The sequence below is a fragment of the Dinoponera quadriceps genome, unplaced genomic scaffold, assembly GCF_001313825.1.
Source record: "Dinoponera quadriceps isolate SergipeBrazil2010 unplaced genomic scaffold, ASM131382v1 scaffold2952, whole genome shotgun sequence".
Classification (NCBI taxonomy): domain Eukaryota; kingdom Metazoa; phylum Arthropoda; class Insecta; order Hymenoptera; family Formicidae; genus Dinoponera; species Dinoponera quadriceps.
In genome coordinates, this window is record NW_014557517.1 from 546,650 (window position 1) to 571,760 (window position 25,111).

General features: G+C 42.6%; 1 protein-coding gene across 1 annotated transcript; it reads left to right on the forward strand.

Moving 5' to 3' along the window:
- Positions 1–4,565: 4,565 nt before the first annotated feature.
- On the forward strand, positions 4,566–24,445 carry LOC106749291 (paired box protein Pax-1-like). Its single transcript, XM_014628608.1, has 3 exons — positions 4,566–5,374; positions 21,207–21,872; positions 23,638–24,445. Exons 1-3 carry the CDS (start codon positions 5,356–5,358, stop codon positions 24,135–24,137), a joined length of 1,185 nt encoding a protein of 394 aa, XP_014484094.1. The 5' UTR covers positions 4,566–5,355; the 3' UTR covers positions 24,138–24,445.
- The last annotated feature ends 666 nt before the right edge of the window (positions 24,446–25,111 follow it).

Genomic DNA, 25,111 nt, shown 5'->3' on the forward strand with positions numbered 1-25,111 from the left:
AAATTGAGCAATCACAATTGATTATTCTCTTCATATTCGAATGTGATTGGTAAATTTCTTAAGACCTAAAGCTTAAAACACCTATTGTAGACTGGGGACTTAGGGACTTCGGCTAGAGAAATTTTTAGTTAAAGAAAACAAATTCTCTGATTGCTATTAAACGAACAAACTTCATGCGATATCTATCGTGTTAACGAGATACGAAATTCAAAATGGAGACGCGCAAAGCAACATGCTCGTTAGAATCTATTGTAACATTATACACGATACGTACTTACTTAATACCGTAATTGTTTGCATAAAACTCAAGAGGAAATTTTAATCGCAGCTTCGAATATCGCATGCAGAGAGCACGCAGGTGAGCCTACAAACATTACATGTAGTAATTATCAAATTTGACAGTGTCATTTATTAATTGCTTATTTAATTCTTAAATAATTAAAACAGACGGCATAAAAATATGCAACAAAGATTTATATTTAACATATTCTATATACATCTATATATTATGGAATTAAATAAATTTATTTAATTGAAAACATGACTGGTTATGATGGGCCCTATTTAATAATAGAAATTACTTAGGCAACATAAATTTCCTAAGAACTTTCCTGAGGACGTCTCGATGTCCTAAAGAAATTTCCACAAAGCGTCCATGGGATATCGTGTGCTGTTTGGGTATTTGTTAATGTTTCAAGGTAAGATAAATGTTATTAATTGAGATAGAGGTTATTAATTAAGTTGAGAAAATATATGAATAAATATAAGAATGATAAATTTAACATGGATACCATTATATATAATTTATATAGATTTATATTTTATTATATTAACAAATTATTATATTAACAAATGATATTGTTCAGCAAACACTAGGTAACATTACACCAATATTATAATCTCTCACTCAGCAATGTAACTGTTGTGTACTGCACGTGTTATATTATTGAATTGAAAATTATAATATTAGTGTAATATTACTGTTACTTGGCGTTTGGTGGGTGCTTATTACCGAATGTGGAATCCACTTGATGTAAAGATCCAAGATATTTTTCAAAACTTTTCAAGACTATTTCTAAAATATTTTTATTACTATACAGCCATCGTTTGTCTCACAGCTGATATTTGTATGCTATTTCCTAAGTGATAATTAACGAACAAAAAGCTGCATCTAGACATCATATTCCTAGCATATGGGCCAAATCTGGATTTATCAAACAGGATCTCAAAGGATGAGACTAGAAAAGAAAACAGACCGCTCTGAGGATTTTCAACCATCATCGGATAAGTCGTGTCGCACAAGCTTCACGGCTTTATACGGCCCCCAATGTTGGCGCAGTCGCGGTTACTTTTAATCTATTTCCTTTTCTTTCGCTTGGCCAAAGGAAGATCCGGCTTTAGCATACAAGAGCCGCCAGTGGTGATGAGGGAGGGGAATCGGTAGGGAAGGAGGGCGAAAGGGAGGGAGAGAAGAGAGTAGTAAGGGTTAGAGCAGCCGACGCGGTAGCCAGAAATGCATTAGTTATATTTTGAGATTGCATAGCGGAACGCCCCTTTGCTGCGCCTATTCCCTCCTACGTTTCAGCATTATTATGGAGATAAATGTGGCGAATATGTCACAACACACTGAATCGATGCAAAATTCGTTTAAAGGTGTAAATTGTCTAACGAAAGCACAACGCTTTATCTCGCGTGTTTATTCCGTTCCGTTTTCGCTCCGTTGCTTCTAAACCGACTGTCGCGTGCCGTAAACGTCGCGCGAAGTGTTTTACTTGATCATTTACTTTTGTTAACGGAAGTAATTCCTCAAGCAACGAAAGTGGAGATAATAATGCTTGGTTATTTTCGCGGAGGGGACAAATTTCAGCAAGATTTCAAAAAGGACACATTCTCTAAATTCCATTCTATCATAATTGAAGTTATTTTATCGTCGGGGTTTCATCATACCTTAAGACCATAATTTTCGCTTTAGCGCTGTTTAATTTATTATCACGTGATTAAACAGGCCGCAATATATCGGCGGGATTTATCGAGTGAGAAGAAAAATTTGTAGAAGTAACGAATAAGGTGGGCCCTTCTCTCCAGGTTCTGCTAATGGCACGTTTTTAATGAGAACGTAGAAAGTTGACACTGAACGATTTCCAAAGAAGTAACAAGTCCCCCCCATTCCCCAAGAGTTCTCCTCGTCTCGTTCCTTCAACTAGTATAATAGAGTGTAGGGGCGGAGCATCTTATACCGCTGCTCGCCGCCGCTCACCGTCGCTGTCGCCGCCGTTAAAGAGCAAAAAGAGAATATTCGTATTTCAAAGGAGCGGGCCGTCGCACCGTACAAACTCTTCACAAAGAAATGTTTAAAACAAAGAAATTCGCCGTGTATCGAGGATAAACTGCGTGCAACGTGCGACGTAATCGTAATCGCCGTGTATGAGACGATACAGCGTGCGCGGCAAAAGATTTTGTGCTAAATTTAGTACATTTCACATGTCTCAAATGGCCGCCAAACACTCGAATTTTTGTGTTAATTTAATACAGAAATAACGAATAGTGAATATGTTGAAAAGTTTAACGCAGATATTGCATCAAAAATTAATACAGAATTAATACGTTAATCGACATTGAAGTATAAAATGTGTTATTTCAGTACTTATACGAACAAAATGTCGAGATAACATAAATACGATATGTTAAATTAATATACAGCTGTGTGAAAAATGTCAACGGATCGATTTTAACACAAATATAAAATATTTTTACTGTGTGTAATTGTACATAAGTTTCTAAACTGTTTAAAAAATTGGCGAAGCTACTTGGTTGATCTTTAAGCGTAGTCAGAAATCATTGGACGCAAAGATTTCTTATCTCGTCTTAATTCACGAACGACACTTGAAATTCATCGGCTTCGAAAGAGTTTGTAAGTTGCAGATTATGAGCAAATTAAATATTATTTCTACCCTATCGGTTCTTTCCACCTTCGCTTAAAGAAGAGCCATCTAAGTGATTCGGCGGCAGACAGGTGCAGCGCTTTATTTTCAATGAGCTTCGCGCAATTCGGAATGTGTCCCAATAGAACACAGTAAAAAACTTTGTGTTAAAAACGGTCCACTGAAATTTTGTGTTACTTTAACATATGGGATGTATTAAAATGCACACAAATATAATATTAAATTCATCTTTTAACATATTATTTTTTAACATACCTTGTTAAAGTAACACAAAATTTCAGTGGGCCGTTTTTAACGCAAACTTTGTTATTATAAAGAATTTATTTTTTACGCAGTAAAAAATTTGCCATTACAAACGGTTCACTCAACGGTTCACTTTGTATTACTTGAACCAGGCGAATACGTTAACTCAACATATTTGTGAACTTTTTAACATATCCCCCGTGCCAAAGTGGCACATAAGTTCAGGTAGATCGTTCGTAAGGCAAAATTTTTTTTGTATCTAGTAACTTTCAGAAAACAAATTCTACTGGACACCGGATGCGAAATTTGTCGAGGTGAGATCGTCGCGGTCCTTCTGTCACCGACTGTAGTTCACTTCGCTTCGCTGGAATCACCTTCGACGCGTCGTGAAGCGTCTCGCGGGACGGCAATTAATTCAACCGAACGAATAGTCAGAAAGCGCTTCAACGCTCCTCACTGTTGATACAGCATTTACGCTCGCGAATACATCTTACGTTACGCTACCCTCTGTCGCGTTACTTTTATTATCGCGTGTCTCATTTAATGTCGTGGAAAAGGAGAGAAAGATCGGGAGAACCCGAGATCGAGAGCCGGAGAAAGAAAGAGAGACCGAAGGAGTGAGTGAGCGAGCGCCAACAGTTTGTGCACGCGCGCGTGCTATCACGCGTCGGTTTCACGAGCCAAGTATTTAGCGCCAAGCAGAGTGCCGGGCAGAGATATCAGGTAAGGCACAGTGAAGAGGCGTAAACCATGGTTGCTCACGGTGCACTGCTGTCGCCAATGGCCCATACGAATGTGACTCCGCCTCTTAGCGTGGCCAGGCTTCTCCTTCCTCGGGCGCGCGCGGCTTCACCGTAATCGCTTGGTTGCGCTCGGTCGAGCGTGCGCAGCAACGTTTGTGCACGCGAGCGCGCGCCACACACACACACGAAGGCGCGAGGGTGCGCGCATCTAAGACCGCATTTCGCACGATCGTCCACCAATCGGCTATTCAACCACTTGTGGCCTTCGTGGACTCTACTCTTCCCCCCTCACTCTTTTTCCCTGGAATCCGCTCTCTGTCTCTCTCTCTCTTTCCCTCTTTTTCTGCTATTTCAAATGCCAAAGTGTAGATATGTCACTGCGAGTGGGTGGACGAGAGAGAGAGAGAGAGAGAGAGAGAAAAGCTCTCTCCGCGTCTCCGTGAGCGTTCGGCCGATTCATTTGAACGCGCCCGTAGTCGCGCTCTCCTCTAACTACATGCGTGCGCGTGCATATGTATAGAACGCTACAACGTTCGGACGTGCAGGCGGGGGATGTGTGGCCTCTCTAAGAGCCGTAGAGGGATTTCTTATTTCTGCTCTGGTAAATCTGTCGCTCCAGTCAGTGAGGCAGCGAAGGGCGAGCTGCGCACCATTGACCGTGTCCGTGCTTCTTTTTTCGTCTGCTCTCGCGGCCGAGAGCCCGCGATTCCCGCCGACTAAGAGCGCGCGCGCGCGCGCGACGTTGTGCACAGTGCGTGTGTCTTTTTTACCGAGCCGCCTCGATTTGTTGCTACGCATTGTCGCGAACGAAGCCCGTGTTTTCTTCCATTATCGCCTTCGCCGCATTTTCCTCTCACATTTGCAGCCGCCGCCGACTCCTCCGCAAATCCGCGCGACGGACCGACGGAACGCGATCTCCCGGTCTTTCCTTCCTTCCTTCTTTCGACTCGAATCGCGACCGAGTGCGCGCGCATCCCGATCGCCCTATTGTTTCGGAGAAGCCGAGCGTAACGTCGCAACAAGTCTGTGCTCGTCAACCCGCTTCTCGCCCTCGGAGGTAGCCGCGGATCGCATAGGGATTACAATGACGTTATTTGTATCGAGATCAATCGCAGCCGCCTCCTCGTTAACGCAACGCGCGTCCGACGGTCGTGGTCGCCTCTAGATCTCCGCGATCTCCCGTTTTCCGCGCCCAGTCTTTCATATGCATTTCTTCGCACCGCTCGTTCCTCGATATCGGATCATCTGTTGCTGATGATTCGGCCATTGCGCAACGCACACGGGAGATTAAAAGCGCGCTCGGGGAAGCGTAACAGCCGAACCGACCGACGAAACTAGTAGCCTCGAGTGAATTTAGAAAACCACGTGCGGTCGCGGGGCTCACGCATCTTATGTAGCCGACGGCTGGCGGGCTGCGCATCTTCCCGATGGATTCGATCATATTAGGTGAGCACAAACCTCATCGTTTCCGACGCGAATTAACGACGTGTGCGGTCTGTGCAATCGTAGCACGACAATCGTCGTATGTCCATCGTACACCTGTATTTACCGTGTTAAAAAGCGTCAGAGCCGATTAGCCAATTGTGTCATCGAGCGCAATTCGACGAAATTCGCCCGCTTGTGATTTAGAATGCATTTTTATTGAGTTTTTCAGTGAACGTTGTACGCCTAAATACTACACGCGAAAAGATCTTTATTCTCACGATTAGGTGGCACGCATTTATGTGTCTAATATACGGAAAAAATTAATAACATCGAAAATAGAATACATCCTCGTATATAAGCAAAAGTATGATAATCTTCTTAGAAGATTTTTCGTCTTGAATTGAGTTCAAGTGACGCATCAATATAAATTCAATCAAATCAAGACTAAAAATCCCCTCAGAAGATTATGATATTCTTGCTTATATATGAGAATATCTTTTCTTGATTTAAGACTAATTTTTTTCCATATAGAAGTTGTTTTTTTTTTTAGTAACTTTTAGAAGATAGTTTTCTTTTGGATAACAAACGCGTTCTGAAGTTTATTGAGGTGAAAGTGTTGCAATTTTCCCGCAATTGTACAAAGGAAATGAATTTTGCTAGAAAAGTACATTGCTTTTTAATATAGTAATAGCAAAAAATTGTTTAGACAGCAGAAAGATTTGTTCGGAGTATTAATCGCTGTTTGCCAGATATATAGACAGCAAAATAATTTGATTATGCCAATTAAATTTCACTGTTGTCGCAACGATGTTTTGCCACAACAGCAAAATAATTTTTTCCGCGCAACAAATCTCTCTGCTGTCACTATATTAATAATTTGCTGTGTCGGCAAAAAATATTTCTCCGTGTGAAGTTAGAATGAAGTCAGCGAATATTATATGCAAAAAGTCGTACGTGCAAACTTCGGCAGCAGCCGCGGATCGCCGATCACAGTTGAGAATTTCGAAATCGCAGGCTCGATAGATCTCGATTTACATTGTCGATAATTTTGTTGATAATTTTATCACTGTGATCACAGTCGATTGATTTGTTACTTAAATTTAATCGCTCGAGTTTCTCGCAGCTTACGTTACAATAATCCCTTATTATTTCAACGAATGGAAGGTCGGGTATTTCGGGAATGTATTTCAAAAATATATATTGAGAACGTATATTTCGGAAACATATTTGAAGAAGATGAAAAAGGACACCGATTGTGTTTCCCTCTCGTGTCTTCGCTTCAGGCTGGTACAATCGGGACTGCAACGCGAGTTTGTAACCCCAAAACTAGGCAACCGTCAAAGAAGCCGCGAAATAGAGGCGGGAATATATTACCTTGGATAATTAGTTAGGGTTGGAATGTTAGGGACAGATAGGGCACGGGAAATGCTTTCACAGACGCCAGTCGGGTTCTTTACTGGGCCATGAGCATAATAACGTTATTATATCGCAAAGTGAACATGGGTGCATACAAAGTTTATAACGAGCCGCGTTTATCGTTTTTACATTGATATCGGCGGATATGGTGATTGGTATTACATCGGGATATAATGATATTTTATTATAACGAGATCGCGCGGTCATCAATCGTCCGGCGCGAGGGAGAAATTTTTCCCTCGATCGAGCACGTGCGAATCGCGCGCGTGCGCCCGCGCACACACGACTGAATCTAATCGTAAATACGTACGTTATTTAATTTACTGCGCTTACGTTTTCTCTCCCCCGGGTTAATTAGCCGCGCGATCGTTAGATGCTTAATATAGCCGAGCCAATGGTCGGAGCGCCGCGCGACGAGCATGAACGCGCGCGAAATCTTATCTTCAGGTACATAACTATCGCGGTTCGTATAATGATGGCGTGAATAGCGCGGCGCAAGTGCGTCAAATGGGATACGCATTAGAAAAGGAGCTATATCGACTCCGGGGTTAGGCCTTAACGAGAAAGCGATACGATGCCTAACGATGAAGAGCGGATCATTCGGCGGCGAAATCGCTTCGCTTCGCGAACACGAGCGATCGGGTCTTCTTTTGGTTAGTCTGCGCTTAATTGTGTATGTGTGTGTGCGTGACCCGAAATGTATCTAGTCGGCTTGAGTCAATAGCTACATGAAAAAAAGAACTCGGTTCTTGCAACAGAGTAGGGATCAGATGAAAACTCGGCGGCAAGAAGTGATGTGTATCTTTGTCACTGATGTGCTTTGTGACTGAGAACACTCGTGCGAACATTCAAACTTGATTGAAACAACAACTGAGAACAATTGACTGAAGAAAACTTCCTACAGGAATTTTTCTCCTCCTATTTAGAGAAAAAGGTTTCTTTGGATTTAGTATATGTGCTTGTTTGACTTGGGTTTGTTGTAAAATAAATAACACAATTTAATATCAAATATCATTTTGTTTGAATGAAAATGTTATTGTTTTACTAGAGTAAACCATATTGTTTGATAGAAAAAAACAGTATTATTTAGAGGAAATAATATTTGGTTTCCAATTAAAAGAATTTACTTAATTATATATGAAATATTTTGTACCACTGAGAAACAAAGAAATTCTTTAATATTTTTCTAACGTAGTGTTACTTTTTCCAAATAATTTATCGCCTATGACAACCATTGTAATGTTTGGATGAAAATACAAAAGAAATATGTTATATATACATAATTTAGCTACTGTATAGCCGCCGCATTAAAAAGTGCAATAGAAAGTCAAATTGAGGGTACGTTATTCCAGAAAAATCTTGAAAAGACTGATGTGAGCGTTACATTACTACTGCCTGATAGTACTAGTTATGATTTATCATCTTGTAACTGTTAATTCTTCCGTTTTACCTTCAGCTAACTTATTTATCTAGCCATTATCTAGAGAAGTGTGAGTGTCACATTATTGGTCAATAGCAACGTTAGACAGAAATTTACTAGCTCATGGTTAGGTAGCCAGGAGATTCAATTTCTACCCCGAGAAAAAAAGTGCTAGATTCAAGTAAACAATTACTCCAATATTCCTCAGCAAATTTTTATTTGGATCGAACAGTATTTATTTGTGATCCAAGTAAAAATTTGCTAAGAAATATTGGAGTAATTATTTATTTGAATCTAGCACTTTTTTCTTTTATGTATTAAGGCACAACATGTCTCGATGTATTGTATGCGGACATATTTGTCTCGAAATACCGTCGCGCTAATAAGTATTATTGTTTCAAGAAGCATCAGCGCGTGGGTTAGCGTATAATTATGTTCGACACGGCCCATTCATAGAAAGTATATGCTGTATTCATTTCTTCGGTAGAGAAACCTTTGACCCCCCTTAGTGGGTCCCGGATGCCCCCGCTCTTATCGCTGAGTTTGTCCTTTTTTAACCCGGCGCTGATTGCCGTACGAGAATTGGATACGAGAGACAGAGAGAAAGGAATCTCGAAGAGAAACGCGACAAGAGCAATAATTATTCCAATTTTGCACGTTTCGCGCTTCGAGTTCGCCGTCAACGAGCGAGGGCCCGTGATTTTGCACGTGTATCGCGCACGCCGTGGCGCGAATCATGTTTGCGTAGAGCGAACCGTTAAATTGGCGTTTCACCTTTCGGACACGTTGATTGGTTAACCGCGATAAATCAGAGATCTGCTCGTGTAAAATTCGCGCGAGTTCAATCGCGAATCGAGTCGTTCGACGCGCAGTCACCGTCTCATCGGTCCCGAACTTTCCGTGAATTTTGCTTTTCCGCGAGAGAAAGAAAAGAGGGGGAACAATATTTCCTCTCGTATCGATCTCGGCCGTCGGCGTGAACGACGAAAATCCAGCGAGCCGCGGCTGTACAACTCACGAAGAAGATACAGCAAGAATTTGTTATGACTCGTGAAACACTGCCGATGACCCAGATCTAAGTTTACTCTTGCAACAGTTCTTGCCACTTCGTAATCTTCGACTCCGGGAAAGTAACAAAAGCGATATTTCTCACGTCGTTGTAAGCTATTAGCGCGTCACCTTTTCGGCCGTCATATTCGTAGACGCGGGACGAAAGTCCAAATACCAAAATGTCACGGTCGTAATGATTCTTAAATGAGTTTCCGAGACATCGTGAGCGCAGTGCGCGTCGCCTCGCTTCGAAGTTACTTTTTCCCCGTAAATCTCGCCGACGAACCGCTCGTTCGTCTTCTTCGTGCGACGAACAAATTTAACAAGCTAATCGGCCAGCTTCGAATGCTCCTCATTTGAGAATTATCGCGGTCTCGACAGTCTTGGTATTGGGATTCCCGTGTCTCCGGGAATCAGCCGCTAAAACTGAAACGTCACGACGGATTCCCGGATTCGCACCTGTCTCTGTGTCAGTGTGTGTGTGTGTGTGTGTGTGTGCACGTATTTGTGAACTGGAAGAAACCGTCGCGGCGCTAATGCGAGATCAGTAACGCGATACGCAAATCAGACGAATCGACGGAAGGAAGAGGAAGAGAATTACTGCACAATAATACGCTAGAGTAAGAAAATAATGCGAAGGACTAATGAGCGGACTTTAAAGCACACCACTATTATCTATCTCGACTGCTCTCTCTCTCTCTCTCTCTCTCCGTGTGTGACGTTAACAATATCCGAAGTCAATGACACCAATACACTCATAACTGCTACTTGCTACTGATATGTAACGCGATACATTGGAAACGTAAAAGCGCGATAAAATATTCGAACATTCCAAAGTCATCGTGCGTACAGATACGCAGTCGCGTACACATATCAATAATAACGCGATTTATCGCGACTCTTTGTAACAAATTATTATCCTCCTTGTGATATTACGATGTTACTCGGTTTCGCCGAATAAAATTACGATCGATGCATTCGAATTCTATCGGGCTGAATTCAAGCCACCGCGATGTCCTTTACTTCGAGGATACCTTGGATGAAAGGATACGACCTTATTTTCACGCTGATAGAAAATTATAGGTATTCTCGGCGCCAAACATATTTTATAGTAATGGTAACACGCATATGAGGTTATTATTATTGACATTATGGTAATCCGGATGGAAATTTCATGCCTTTTTCGAGCAGTTACTGGATAATTATATTAACTCTTATTTTCCTGAGGAGTAAAACTATTTGGGATCAAGATGTGACGCTTTTCCCGCAGTTACTGTGCACGAAAGATGTGCAAAATCCTGAATAAAACTCTATCAAGTTTTTGTCCATTTCCTACACAACATTGTTACAACTAATAAGAACGCAATACTAGATAGATAGATGCCTAGAAAAACATTTCTACCAGGGGACACTTGCTGGAAAAATGATTCTCCTGGCTATTATTGTAGTTAAAACAAAGAAACGGTGTATTTGGCGCCGAAAATAATTTTCTATCAGTGGAACGCGCGACGTCGTGTGATGAATTTTCAGACAAGCTACACGAGATCTTGGGGAAGTAAAGCCGTCGGGACTGAAAGAGGAGCTGCCAGGTGCCCCGCAAAATGCCGATATTTGCGCACAGGACGAAGAACGGCCGTCATAGATTCATTAGCGTTCAATTAGCATTATTTGTTTCCGTTAAATAACGAGCGCGGCTTTTAGAAATGCTGTTGAAACAGGATTCTGGTCCAGTTGACAGAGGACCGTACAAATATTGGCATTAGCTGCTGGAATTTTCTCTCGGCTACCTACTGCCGAGGGAATTCTCTTGTGCTTGAGATCAAAAAGCAGCAAGAGCTGAGTTATAAGCCGAGAGAATGCGTATGTATGTATATATGTGTGTGTATGTGGAAACAAGTCGGGAAATTTTTAATTCTTCCGTTAAATCATCGTGCGAGCAAAAAACACACTTGAACACGCGCTTCTGTTCAGTCGGAACTCGTTCGAGTTATTTACACACCGGTACCTCAATTCTTGAAAAATTCACCGTATACATCGATAAACGTCGATTAATCCGTTAACAATTATGTAACCGTTGCCCCGTATCAAGAATGAGAGAAGCACGGCGGCGAGAACGCGTCGCGTTGCGATATGGCATTTATATAGCGGCATAACTGTGTATTATTTACTAATGGATATCGCGACGTTTCGGGTGAATAAAAACGAGAGAGAATGCACGTATTCAGACTGAAATTTCGAACGCCTTTCTCGAGCCGTTCTGCCTTTTTTCTCTGTTTCGCGCGGACGATAATCGAGATACAACTGTAAGGTAACGCGAATCCATAAAAGGTTACCGAATGAAACGGCGGCTACCGAATAATCGTCATGGCCAGAAGTCTTATGAGCTCGCGAAGGAATTTTCGACGAAGGGCGCGTACCGCGCGCGCGCTAATAAAATGACCAGGCAATTCTCTTTATAGCTCTTATACGATGTTGATTATTATTATTATTCTTATATTACACGATCGGCCAAGACTTATATATCTTTGCCGAGAGGGAGAGAGAGAAGCGATGCAAAGAAAAAAACACAATAGAGATCGACAAAGGCGGGAGAGAAAGAGAGATGAGTGATCCATTACCAGCCAAGAGCAACTCGAGAAAACGCGAGAGGGAGAGGGAATATTGCGCACTCATAATAGGCACGATCGAACGTGATTGATTCACCGGACCGGGCTTGATTAATTCTTCACCTCGATTCGTGCTTATGCGCTTTTGACGACTTCACGAACTCACGAGTGCTTTTCGCCGGTCGCACGTCTCGTCTAAGTGGTTTGTTAATCAAAATCGCGCAAGTGTATTATTATATTGGTATATAGAAATTATACTAATATAGATTTTATCTACCAAATCAGAGCATATAATTATTTTATCTACATTAAAACATATGAATATATAAAATATTATCTCCTTCTCTCTCTTTCTTTCTTTCACTAGAAAAAATCATTTCAGAACGTAGCCGCTGCTCTATGCGCAGTAGAAATTGTTGTGTTAAATTTAACACATTTCACATGTCCCAAACGGTTCACGCAAATTTTTATGTTAATTTAACACAAGATGAATATGTTGAAAAGTAACATAATATTATATAAAAAAATTAACACAAAATTAATATCCATGATATGTTAATCGACGCTGAGAACAATATAAAATGTGTTATTTTAATACTTACACATGTAGAATATCGACTCGCCAGAAAATATTGAGATAACACAAACATGATATGTTAAATTAATATACGAGTATGTTAAAAATTTAACACGAGAATTTTACAAGAACTGATTTTAACACAAGTACAAAATGTCTCTTACTTCTGCTCACTACCGTTTCACCTGCGAAGTGCCGCGAAATATTTAAACAGAAGCTCTTTCATTACCTACACCAGTAACGAAACAATCAAACAATTAATCTAGCGACGCATTAATGTAAATGTATTATAAGTAAAAAATTCACATGAAGTGAATTAGAATCGATAAATTCTGTCTAACTCTGACTGTCTATCAAATACTCTGCCTACTTATTACCATTATTTCTGTTTTAATTATTATCTGTATTCATACTTCACTTTATTTTCTACTTTTTGTTTACTTCCATTATAATTCTTTTTGTACCCTTCTTATAATGTAACGTTCTCAGGGGGACTCAATACCATGGTATAAATAAACGCATTTATCCTTCTCTCCCTTTCTCTTTATATGACAAATAATTATTCATTAATTATTTGTCAGTTTCATCAATATACTGTTGTACAAGCATAGTTACTTGTTCCTTGAAATATTCCACGTTGCACGGTGGACATTCACCGTAAATAGATCGACGCAATGACACGACGAGCGCGGCGCTTCCTTTTTTAATTAACTGCAAAGCAGCTCCTTCTCGTCTCACCGACAAACGCCGCGCGTTGAAGCGGACTAATCTACGACACGTGCGTCTCCTGAGAGCGTCAGGGTAAGAGAAAGAGAGAAGAGGGAGGGCGGGAAAAAGAGAGAGAGAGAGAGAGAGAGAGTCTCCGCGGAATTTAAATCAAGGATCCACATTTCTATAAAGTGTCAGTGCCGACAAAGGGAACGACGACGGTGCCGATAATTAGCGGATTAGATGTTAGACAAACATCGGTTGCGTTTCTGTGGTATCCACGTAAGCGAAACACGTGTTTCGTAGGGTAACGCTGACATCCATCACGCGTTTGAGCACGCCCACTGTGAGAAAGAGAGAGAGAGAGAGCACACCACCGCTCTTGTGGCGTCTGCCTCGCGGTTTTAGCTTTTCTTTTACGCGCGTTTACTTAAATTTGTACTCACTATTTTCCATGTCGCGCGCGATCCCTCGACGAGCTCTCCCGCCGCATTCCACCGTGCCCGAATTCACCTTTTGACATTGTTACGTTGCGCCCCCTCCCCCTTTTCTTCTTTACTTTCGGTCCGATCGAGATTTTCGCAACTGTGCGCATGGCGCTCGACAAAAAGCGCCCACATAGCACAAATGCTGAATTTATTATCTTAGGAACGTCCCAGGAATATTCGAATATCTCTGGAATGTTCCTAGAATGACTTTGGAACCATTTGTGCTGTGTGGGTGACATTCGAATCTTCAATCATCGCGATAAGAACGAGCTTTCGTCGCACGAAGAAAACAAGTTTTGCTGGAACAGCAAATTGTTAATACCATATTGTGACAGCAAAAAGATTCGTTACATGGAAAAATAATTTTGTTGTTCACATATCCAGAAAATAGCAATTAATACACTTAACAAATCTTTCTGTTGTCCGAACAAATTCTGTTGCTGTCTGAACAAATTTTTTTTATTGTCGTTATATTGAAAAACATTTGCTGTTCTGCCAAAATTTGTTTCCTCCGTGCGTGTATACGCTCATGAATCAATCAATCGGGCTTCCTCTTATCTACATCGATATTAATAATAAGATGGTTAACACGGTGTGGCTGATCAGAATTACAGCTTCGACGTTTCTCCAATACTCCCCATTGGCGATTGGCTATGCGTCCTGTTATTGCTCTATCCGGTGTTACGGCGAATAACAACGTACAAACGAGCACGTAAGCGCGGACGCGCGACGACCGTCGCGTTGAAATTTTCGCCGGGGACGATTTTGCGAGCGCGCGATCGAGAATCTGGCGTTCCAAACTCGTTTCGCGACGCCCAATTCAACGTTTTTCCGCGCGGGAAAGAAACGCAATCTCGTCCAGCACGCAGGGTGCTCGCACGACGGTGTGTCGTTTTATTACGAAGGAGGAAATTTATGTGAGCCTACTCTCATACACCAGCATCGGCTGTTCTTTCCACCGGCTGGCATACCGTTCAAGCAACAGAGACGCGCGCAAAGAGGATATGAATAAATAAGAAAAGCGCAACGGAAATGAGGGCTCTACGAGATGCGGCTACGTGATTCTTGGAAGAAGAGTTTCGGACGGATTCGTCGTCTTCTTCGTCGTCGTCGTCTTCGTCGTCGTCGTCGTCGTCGCTGCCGTCGCCGATCATGTTTTAGCGACATGTTTTTGCCTCGCGAGACTTCCACCGTGTCCGCCATACTTTTGCGGGACCCTTTCTGCCCTTTAACGGCGATTTGCAACCCTCACCGAGCGATTCCCATTCCGGCGCGACGATTTTGGAACGATCTCTGAATAGCCCGCGTTAAATGTTGCGTGATTCTTTTAGAACGCGCATCCTTCGTATCGCCTTGAGAAATTACTCCGAGCGAGAAATAAAAGCGCAAGCCGCCGGCTACGGAGATCTGCTGTGAAAACGAGCTACATTATTCAAGTAATATTTATCCCTGATCCAAGTACTCCAATACTTCTTGGCGAATATTGACTAGAAGTAGAAATATAATTGGCTATATATCTATCCTTCGTATAAGTAGAGATTTGAAAAAATAAACGTCATCAATTTGGCATCAATCAAATATCTCTCATGTATCTGTTATGTATTGAATAAAAAAAAAAAAAATTCGGTTCGATTTTGTTAAATTTTCTTTTCAATAATCTTCACGACAAACTGGCCGTTTTCTGCGGCCAGAAGTGGACGAATGCTGCCAAAAAGTTTTGGCAAAAGATCATAGCTACTCGGTCGACGAATAATTTGTTTCCTTGGAGGATGATAGAGATAAAATATAATCAAAAGCTCATACCCCGAACTTTGCGACTGACCCACTATAAATAAGATAAAGCATCGCACCATGCGTTTTCAATCGTGAAACGATGTCCGTCGCGCGCACATGCACACGTGTCGAACGATTCGCCGTTGATTCGTGGAACTCCTGGATGTGCACGGTTAAACATCAACGATTTAGGCTTAATGATGCGCGTTACGTTAAAGCTCTAGCTCCTCCGCCGGCAAAGATTCAATAGCGAGGGGCTTACGCGCGCTCGTTAAACATAAGCTTTGAAAGAACCGTATCATTCAACTTACGCGCCTGAATACTCGGAACGCTTCGAGAAATCGTTTCGCACACACGTCTTTGAGCGAACGTGCATTACACTTAGGTGTCTGTTTGAGCCGACGCTGCTCAAATAATGCGTTTATCGTAAGAAGTTATCGGGAGAAATGATCGTGCGCTTCGCACTGAGAATTTCCATGTATTATGGTCCTGTATGGTACGCGCTGTGTTTGTTTTTCTCGTCAATTCAACGTGTTTGAATCGAAGAAAAATAAACAAGACGTCGATGATAAACGCGATGAAAATTCCCTCAATCTTAACCCTAGCTCGTCCACATTCCGGTCCAGTGGACTGCTGTACGTTTTCCGGTTTTCTAGTTTTCATTTTTCTCTTAAAGCATCAGGTGTCAGTTACAACGAATAAATATTACTTTTTCTTAAGGAATTTGGAGCGCTAAGTACCGTACTGTCAATGGCGCATCAAGAGAGCTTCTCACAAATTTACTATTTATCAAGCAAAATTTCTTTTCCGTACACTTATCTCACTGAGCAAATAATAAATATGAATTTGAAATGAAGCTGAGGTAAATATATATACGCAATATTACAAATACGAAAATATTATTTTCTATTTTTCTTATCGATGCTATATTTATGCATCGGTTGATTTAATAGAGATGCACAGATAATAGAAAAAAGTATGTGAGTACTTACATGATATATATATCTTGAATATTATTATAAACTTTCCACCGCTATACTTTCATAAGATCCGGATGACGCATGGAAGTAAAGGCGGCTATGCAATGCCGTTTGAGAAAACTGTAAAATTCGGACAGTTATTGCAGCGTAATCGGGCAATAATTGTGTCAGATAATTCGATTGTTAACACGTGTCGAATACCGCGACGGTCGCCGGTGATCGTCTCGTTCACTTACGTACCACGTATAATGAATTGCATCTGAAATATCGATTGGACGGCCGATGGGGAGCCGATGAAACGAGGTGAAAGATATATGCGACTCGAACTGCACTTTATTTACCGTGTCTTTGGTAATTTAATCGTCAGTTCAGATCAACGGTCGACGTGGCAATGAACGTGTCGAGTGTACCGTCCGGCACGGACGTTTGCATTCTCAAACGGTAATGCATCGCGGCCTTTATTCTCTTCCGTTATAAATCAATGCGATGTATATCTACGCATGCACTATAGATCATGTGAATGGAGCACTCATCATTCCCTGAGGTCCCTTAGCCAGATCCACCGACGAAATTGCATCCCTCTGCACACGGAAGCAGCGCCGTGGCGGTTCACCCGCATTCACTTTACTCGCGACGCGACACTTACATTTTAACGACGGCTCACGAGTATTCCGTTATTTACGAATTCGTTCGGACGAGATACGAGATCGAAGTTTCTTGAATGAACGTCTACCGTGGCACGATCAATTCTGATCAGGGCTGGAAATTTATATTCGAAACTTCGTATTTCTGAACCTTCGACACATTATAATCGAATAATGAAATTTTGAAGCGTGAAAATTCGGATATTTTAATATATCCGAAACTCCGAGAACTGGAAAGTGTGTTCGATTATTAAGTTCTTCCATGTGGAAGTTTCTTTCTAAATAATGTTTATCGTTTTAAAAAATATAACTTTTTTCATATTGCGTTATTTTGTTGCACTCTCCAAAATTTGTTCTGTAAAGCTTTGATACTCCGGATTACTCCAAGTTTCAAATTTCGTCGTCAAACGTAGAATTATACTGAAGTTTCGAAGCTTCGAATATGTCGAAAAGTACTACCTAATTCTGACACTTCAACGGCACACTCGCGTTTCGTGAACCGCGTTTAAAAAGTCGGAAATAATAACTATATTTATCAACACGTACACGCGAGTAAACAAAACCGCGGCTGTCGCGAAGTTTATGTCTTGATACAAATATTTCATACCAAATATAATCGCGACACGAGCGAATAAAATGTAGCGATCGCGAAATCTGTCAATGCATACGCGAACAAAATGCAATCTAGACTATCGTAAGACTTGTTAAAATATCCCCGTAAATGAGAGAACTAAAGATTGCAGCGATCGCGAACTTTATTAACGCGACTGATATTATCATGAATGAGGGCTTCGCGATACGTTTTACGAAGTTCAAGGGTCGTATTTCATCCGACGGCGCCCGGACAATCGTGTCGAAAAATTGAGCCGTCAAACGAAGTAGCAGTATAAGTCAGTAATAACGAGTTATTCATTTTGAAGCCAACGATATATTTCGTTAATGCATTAAGAGAAATCGAGACTCCATTTTTTACAGAATTTTCTTTGTTGCAGAGTACGCTGTATGAAAACAGTTTTCATATGAAATGCAACAACATTAAATAATAATTTTACTCTTAATTTAATTACCTAAATTCTATAATTAGCCATTACTGATGTCAGATATTTTCTCGAATTCTTTTACCTCTCAGAACGCAAAAAAAGCATAACGCGCTATATTTCGTTCGTTCGTTGGCTCGTGTTAAAAAACACGCAGAAGTCTACGAGCAAAGTAAATCGCATTGATTTGTAACGACGTTTCGGAAAGAAAACCGTCACCTGAAATCTTTCGGAATATTTTGCACATTTTTTTGACTCACCGAACCGCGTCGAATTTCGGAGCCGGCCACGTTCCGCTACCGAGATCTGCAACGAAAAATATGATTTCCCTGATTAGATTTACGAATTTTGCTCATCGAGCAAATGTAGGTTCCAACGAATTAACCAACTCGCCCTTTGCGGTCGTAATTCGAGCCACTCTGACGGCTATATCTCGACCGCAAAGGGTGAAACGGGGGAGCATGACGAGGCTGCGAACGTACCTTCGAGCCGACTCTGCTCGGCCCAAACCGGATCCTCCAGCAACTGTTTTCTCTGCAGCATCTCCCGCGTGGCCCGAACAAGTCCGAAGAAGAGCACAATTTTCCCGATTAGTCACCGTAATACACAAATTATTCGGTCTAACCGAATCGAGAATACGGAAGTTCCGAGTGCATTTCCTTTCGAGGAAAATGTAACGCGCTAACTACGCCTTTGAACCGCGCGTCGCTTCTACCGATTGCAGTGATCTCGACGCGACGATCGTGGCGCGAAAACCGTGAATTCACGTTACTTCCCCTTGTATGAAATTTTCCTTCTCACGGCATGAATTCTGCGCGAGTGTCGACAATGAAAATCGTAAGTTAAAGTCCACGAGCGAACGTGATAGCGACGTGAACGTGCGGGTAAAGAGTCACGAATGAAAAGTCGCCTCAATCATTCTGACGCTCACGCGCGACTACAAGGGGCTACTAAGGGAATTATAACAGCGAACTCACCTCCGAATTTACACTCGTTGGAGCTACAATCCATCGTATCAAGATCTGTCAAATCTGCAACGGATAATATCTCTCTGGATCAATTATCAAAAGAGAAAGAAAGGTCGCTCGATAAGTTATCAATACAAGTGGTTGCGTGGCTTGAACCAAAATATCAGAATATCAGATCAATATCAGATTGAATAACTGAAAATTACATTTGCAGATGCAAATTGCATTTTCGCAGACGAATTCATTAAAGATTAAAATTAAGAGAAGTATTCGATACTCCGAATGTAGGATTTGCGCGACCGAGCGATTTCCTAATCTTATCGAGCAGCGTGTCACGAGAGTAACCGCGATCGCGGTTATTTAATTCCCTGCAAATCACAGGGAGATGCTGACCAATTACGATCGGCCGCGTCCAATTCAGCGAAATCCAGCGGAATGACGTCCGATGTGTGCAACGCTACGTCGAAGACTGTTGTGACAGCGAGCATGTCGCATGTTGTCGTCATATCGACGGCCACGTGACTTTCTGAAGTGCCTCCAAAATGAAAAGCAATTTACAATCTTCCCCCCGTTTCACATCGTATCGAGCCACGTGCGAACGAATTTATCGTACATTTATCTTACACGTTCCCGATTTATTTTTCATATCTTTTTGAATTATATATCATCACCGGTCACAAGATACGCCAGCGTGATTTATAACTCTCTTGCACACTTCTGCGATTAAATATCACGCGCTCTTAAGTTCTCATTTTCATCATCCTCGCCGGGTGCATTCGGTGTCGTTTGTATTCCTGAGAATATCTAATATTTCACACGTGCGCAAATATATTGTAACGCCGGCGTCAACGATTATTTCATCGCGCGAGAAATTTATTATAGGGCCTCATCGATCCAAAGTTTACACCAGCTGGATTACGTTGACGCGTTGAATGTGAAAGATTCGGTAAATACGAGAGATACATGTCCACGGGGGACGAGAAATCTCGACGTTATTTATAATAACGTTAGCGTTACAGGACACGTACTCGTAGAATTAGAACCAGACGATTCTTTTTCTCCGCCCGGAGAGGAAAGGGCTGAGAGAGAGAGAGAGAGAACGTCCCCGACACTGGCGAACCGTCTCGCACACACACGCTCACTCACACTTGAGCGCATCGTCACCTACAGGCGTGCGTGGTTGTCGTCTCTCTTTCGTTAAATATGTGTGTTACACGCGTGTAAAATGACTACACGTGTCGGAGCCTTTGATCTCGACCATTCATCACCGCTTGCGAGAAAAAGTCTAATAATATTACATGCACGGAGACCACGTGCGTGTGTGGACACGTGTATGAGTGTGCATGTGTGTGTGCGCGCGCGCGGATATATACCTAGAGCGTCGTGGAAGCACCACGGATATACTTACGTGCTTCATCTTCGTAAAACGTTTTATTCGCGTTCGGTGAAAGCGTTTGCGATTTTGCCAAAAGTCACATCGGGTATTCCGACGGACGTGATGGAGCAACGCCTGTTATTTATTATCATTGGATTTCTGCAACATACCCAAGCCCGTTTGATATCGCGCAATGTAGCGGCGGAATGTTCAATCAAGTCGCGAGTAACTTTCGTCACGTGAACGATCGTTGAGGGAATGCAGGGTGCGAAATACTTTCGTATCCGGCGGATCTCTGGATTGTGAACGACGCACGAAGGATCGAGCTCGGATTTCCAGGGTCGCTACTCTCTTCGCGCGTACCGGCCGAATGGTCCGTAATTAGGCTGTGTTCGAAAACTTTGCCTACCCATGTAGCACAATGTTCAAAAGACGAATGTCCCAGAGATATTCGAATATCTTTGAAACGTCGTTTTTTCAACATTTGTGCTACATGGTTAAGTGCTCGCGCCGTTCGGAAACGCTCGGGGTGTATCAGTGCGACTCCCACCCCTCAGGGTGGTATTTCCGAACGTAGCCTCAAGCGGAACATTTTCTATTCGAAAATTTCAAGCATTTGCAATATCATAAATATTCGAAGTTGCGAAGCGCATAAAAAACTTATCGGAAGAAAGACGTTACATACCGGCGAGGATAAACCAGCCGATATACGATCTTTGATATCGCATTTTCCATTCGAAGTCGGAGTGAAATCCGCTCCCGTTACCATCTTCTCTACCCTGTTCTAAACGATGAATTCATTGTTTCGCAGAGAACGCCAACGAGATCGGGGCGCAACCGCAAGCGCAGCAGTCGCATCAGCAGCAGCAGCAGCAGCAGCAACAACAGCAGCAGCATCAGCAGCAATACGGTGAGGTGAATCAGCTGGGCGGCGTGTTCGTGAACGGCAGGCCGCTCCCCAACACCGTCCGATTGCGAATAGTCGAGCTCGCGCAGCTCGGCATCCGGCCGTGCGATATATCGCGGCAGCTACGCGTCAGCCACGGATGCGTCAGTAAGATACTGGCGCGCTATCACGAAACGGGTAGCATCTTGCCAGGCGCGATCGGCGGCAGCAAGCCGCGCGTCACCACGCCGAAAGTCGTGCAGTACATCAAGCAGCTGAAGCTGAAGGACCCGGGGATCTTCGCCTGGGAGATCAGGGACCGGCTGCTGTCCGACGGCGTCTGCGACAAGTACAACGTGCCGTCGGTCTCCAGCATCTCGAGAATACTGCGAAACAAGGTCGGCGCCACCACAGCCATGCATCACCATCCGCATCATCATCCGGCGCACCACCATCATCACCATCTGTACGCGGCCGCAGCGGCGGCCGGCGCGACCATTTGCCCGGTGCCGTATCCGCCGACGGTGCCGTACCACCCGACGGCGCCGCCCTCCGTCACGCATCACCATCACCATCATCATCACCATCAAGGTTAGTATGTGGGTACGGGTAGGTAGCCGAACTGCGTCTTCCGAGTTGCTCTCTCATTCACTTCCTCTCTCTCTCTCTCTCTCTCTCTCTTTTCTCTGTGTAGAGGAAAAACACGAAAACTTAGACAGGTATAGCGAACCGATATATTCACGCGGAGAAAGTGCTGTTGAATCAATAAAATTTCCAATCTTCAATGACAAATGTTATTAAAACCAACTATTACACGGTAAAAGGATCTTTTTCCGTATCACAAAATTCTTGAAGTTTAGAAGAATATGTGAAATTAAAGATAACGTGTAAAGATGTATATGTATAAAATAATGTAATTTCGGCGCTTTTGTTGATTTTTTTTTTTTTTATCATTTCCCGCCGGCATCATGGATATGTCGGTTTTGGGGCTTACCTTCTTACAAGTTAATCTTAAAACATAGTTATTCACAAGGAAATATATAATAATTTTCATAACTACCGTATATTTCGGTAGAGAAGTGTTGCTGGTTTGCGCATGGATTTTACCACCTTCAACCGGACTTTAAAGTCAAATGGTGCGACAATTTTGGTGCTTTTCCTCTAATCTTTCTCCCTTGATTGCATTCGTTCGAGGTTATAACTATTGTTATTATAATAACTAATATATTTAATATAATTACATGCGATCATTCTTCGGCGCGATCCGCGAGTACAGATTTCGAGCGAGAGTTCTTTCTGATCTGCCTCGTTCACGAGGAACCGACGAAAACTAGGATAATTCTTGTGTTTACATGTGTACAGGTTGGTTCGTTATTGGCGGTACAAGCGGGCAGGGAGTGACGCCACGTGCGAAAATCTAGAATAACGTTTTTCTCACATACACAGGGCTGCTTCCCCGAGGAGATCTGCTTTAGAGACCCGTCCGTCCTTCCCTCCGTACGCGTGCACTCGGCTAAGAATGAACGTAGAATTGTACATCTCGTTGCGGACGATATTTCGCTAAAACGCTTGTCGAAAAACTCGCCAGAACTGGCGGATCTGTTCTAGCGTGTGAACGCACGCTTCCTCCCACCGGGGCTCGCTCCTCGTGATCGGCCACGCGTTCTCGATCGGATTCACATCGGATGACTGCGAAAAAGCCAGTCCGAAGTGCGCATAAGTGTCACTTTACCCTCGGCGTTTCGTATTCGGTGCGCGAACGACTGCGGCGAGTTTCGGATCATTACCGGACTATATCCGGCACGACGACGTCGATGGGACTATTCATTAGGTAAACGCGCGTCTCTCTTGCAACTCCAAATTCCCGTTTGTGCCCCCTCAAAATAGCAATTTCTGTTTCAGATACGCTCGGACGGCGCTCTTGTGCGACAGATTAATATAACGTAACATTCGTGTATTCACAGGCAGAGAGAGAGAGAGAGAGAGAGAGAGGAATCAATCATCAACGTTAGTTGCAAATTGCGGAAGACAAAAAAAATCGAATTCACGTTCAAAGGTCACTTGTACTCTGTCATTTGTACGTCTGTAACGAAATGATACTGTATAACAAAACTATTAATAGAATAAATAATTTATACGAAGAACAAAAACCGAGTTGACTCTTCCGGGAGCTTTTTCCGCAAAGAACTCTCACTCGAAGTCGCAGTGTTAACGGTAAGGATCGAAGGTACGCGCAGGATCTCGGTACTCGCGCAGTTTCGCAGTATCTGTTGCCCTCCTGATAACAAGCATCGATATCCGAATTCGAAAAAAGAACCTCATCCTACCTATTTGGTATGCCGTAATGCGTTTCCAGTTGGAGCGTCGGTAGCAGCGGGCAAACTGTCGCCGCCGTCACCACCTCCGGCGGTTCACGCCAGCGGCGGCCATCAGACGGCGGCCAACAACGCTCTGCAGTGGCCGAGTCCTCACACGGTGCACGATATCTTGGCTAACAGCTGCAACATACAGACCTCCTCGTCCTCGTCCTCGCCGACCTCGCCACTGTGCCCTGCGATCAGCAACAATCACCATCATCACAATCATCAGAGCGACAATCCCGCCAGCAACAACAGCAATAACAACGGCGGCAATAACAACAACGATCAGACAACGTCGAGCGGTTACTTACATCCGCATCATCCTCATCTGGCGCACCACCATCACCAACAGTATTACGCCTCGGCGCTGTATCATCATCATCATCATCACGCGGACAGCATGGCGGCGGCAACTATATCATCCACGCTCTCTGTACAGTCCATCATGCTGCAGTCCTCGGGAGCGACCAGTCAGCCGGCTAGTCCTTGTAATTAGGGGAAACGACCGCGATTTGCTGCGCGAACTGAAAAAAGGGATCTGGTAGTGAGTAGGAAAAGAGTGATTTTCATTTCTGCCCACTTCTCCGGACACAGTCTAGACCGGAACCAAGCGAAAGTTGAATCAGGTATCTAGTACCAGGCCTTGTCCAGAGCGTTCAGAAGAAAGCGCTCTGTTTCCGAGAAATAAGGAACATATCCGTTAAAAAATTTTCATAAATAATTATGTATGATTAAATGTAATTATATGTAAGACATCATGTGTAAAATTGGTTTGTATATAAAAATATATTCCTTTTCAGCGTTTCAAGAGCTTTCAATTCGTACTCGACTGTGCCTGAAATGCGGAGCAGGAAAATTACTATTTTGAAAGGCATTCTTTGGTCAACCTTCCGAGTATTTGAAGACCACATAGCTGTTAACAATAAATTACTAAGTATTTTATTTTTAATGATTTTATTGTGAAAAACGAGCATTTCTTATAATGGCCCGGACACAAATGACCTGGTTGCCACTCGGAGGGTTAATATTTGCCGATCAAATATTTGATTATTGCAACTAAATAATTTAGTTACGTATATCGTATACACTATATATTCTGTATGTTGAATATACGAAACTAAATTATTTGATTGCAGTAATTAAATCTTTGATCGGAAGATATTCATTAAATCTCAGAATTTGTTATAAAGTCCTTTTTTCAGTGCGATTTGTTAATGGCACAATGGCGCGTCGATAATACGTCATCGGTGTAATTATGATCGAGCGATCGAAAACGAAGAGGTGAGAATTTCGGTAGCGAAAATTCGAAACGATGGAGCGACAGTCTCGTAGCGAATATTCAAACTGACGAATCGGTGGTCGACAAATTCGCAAAGCATCGCATAGGTTAACATTTAACGAACAGAGAAGAAAAGAGAGAAACGATTTTATATCATTCTAAAAGAATTGTAAATAAAAGATCAATATTTT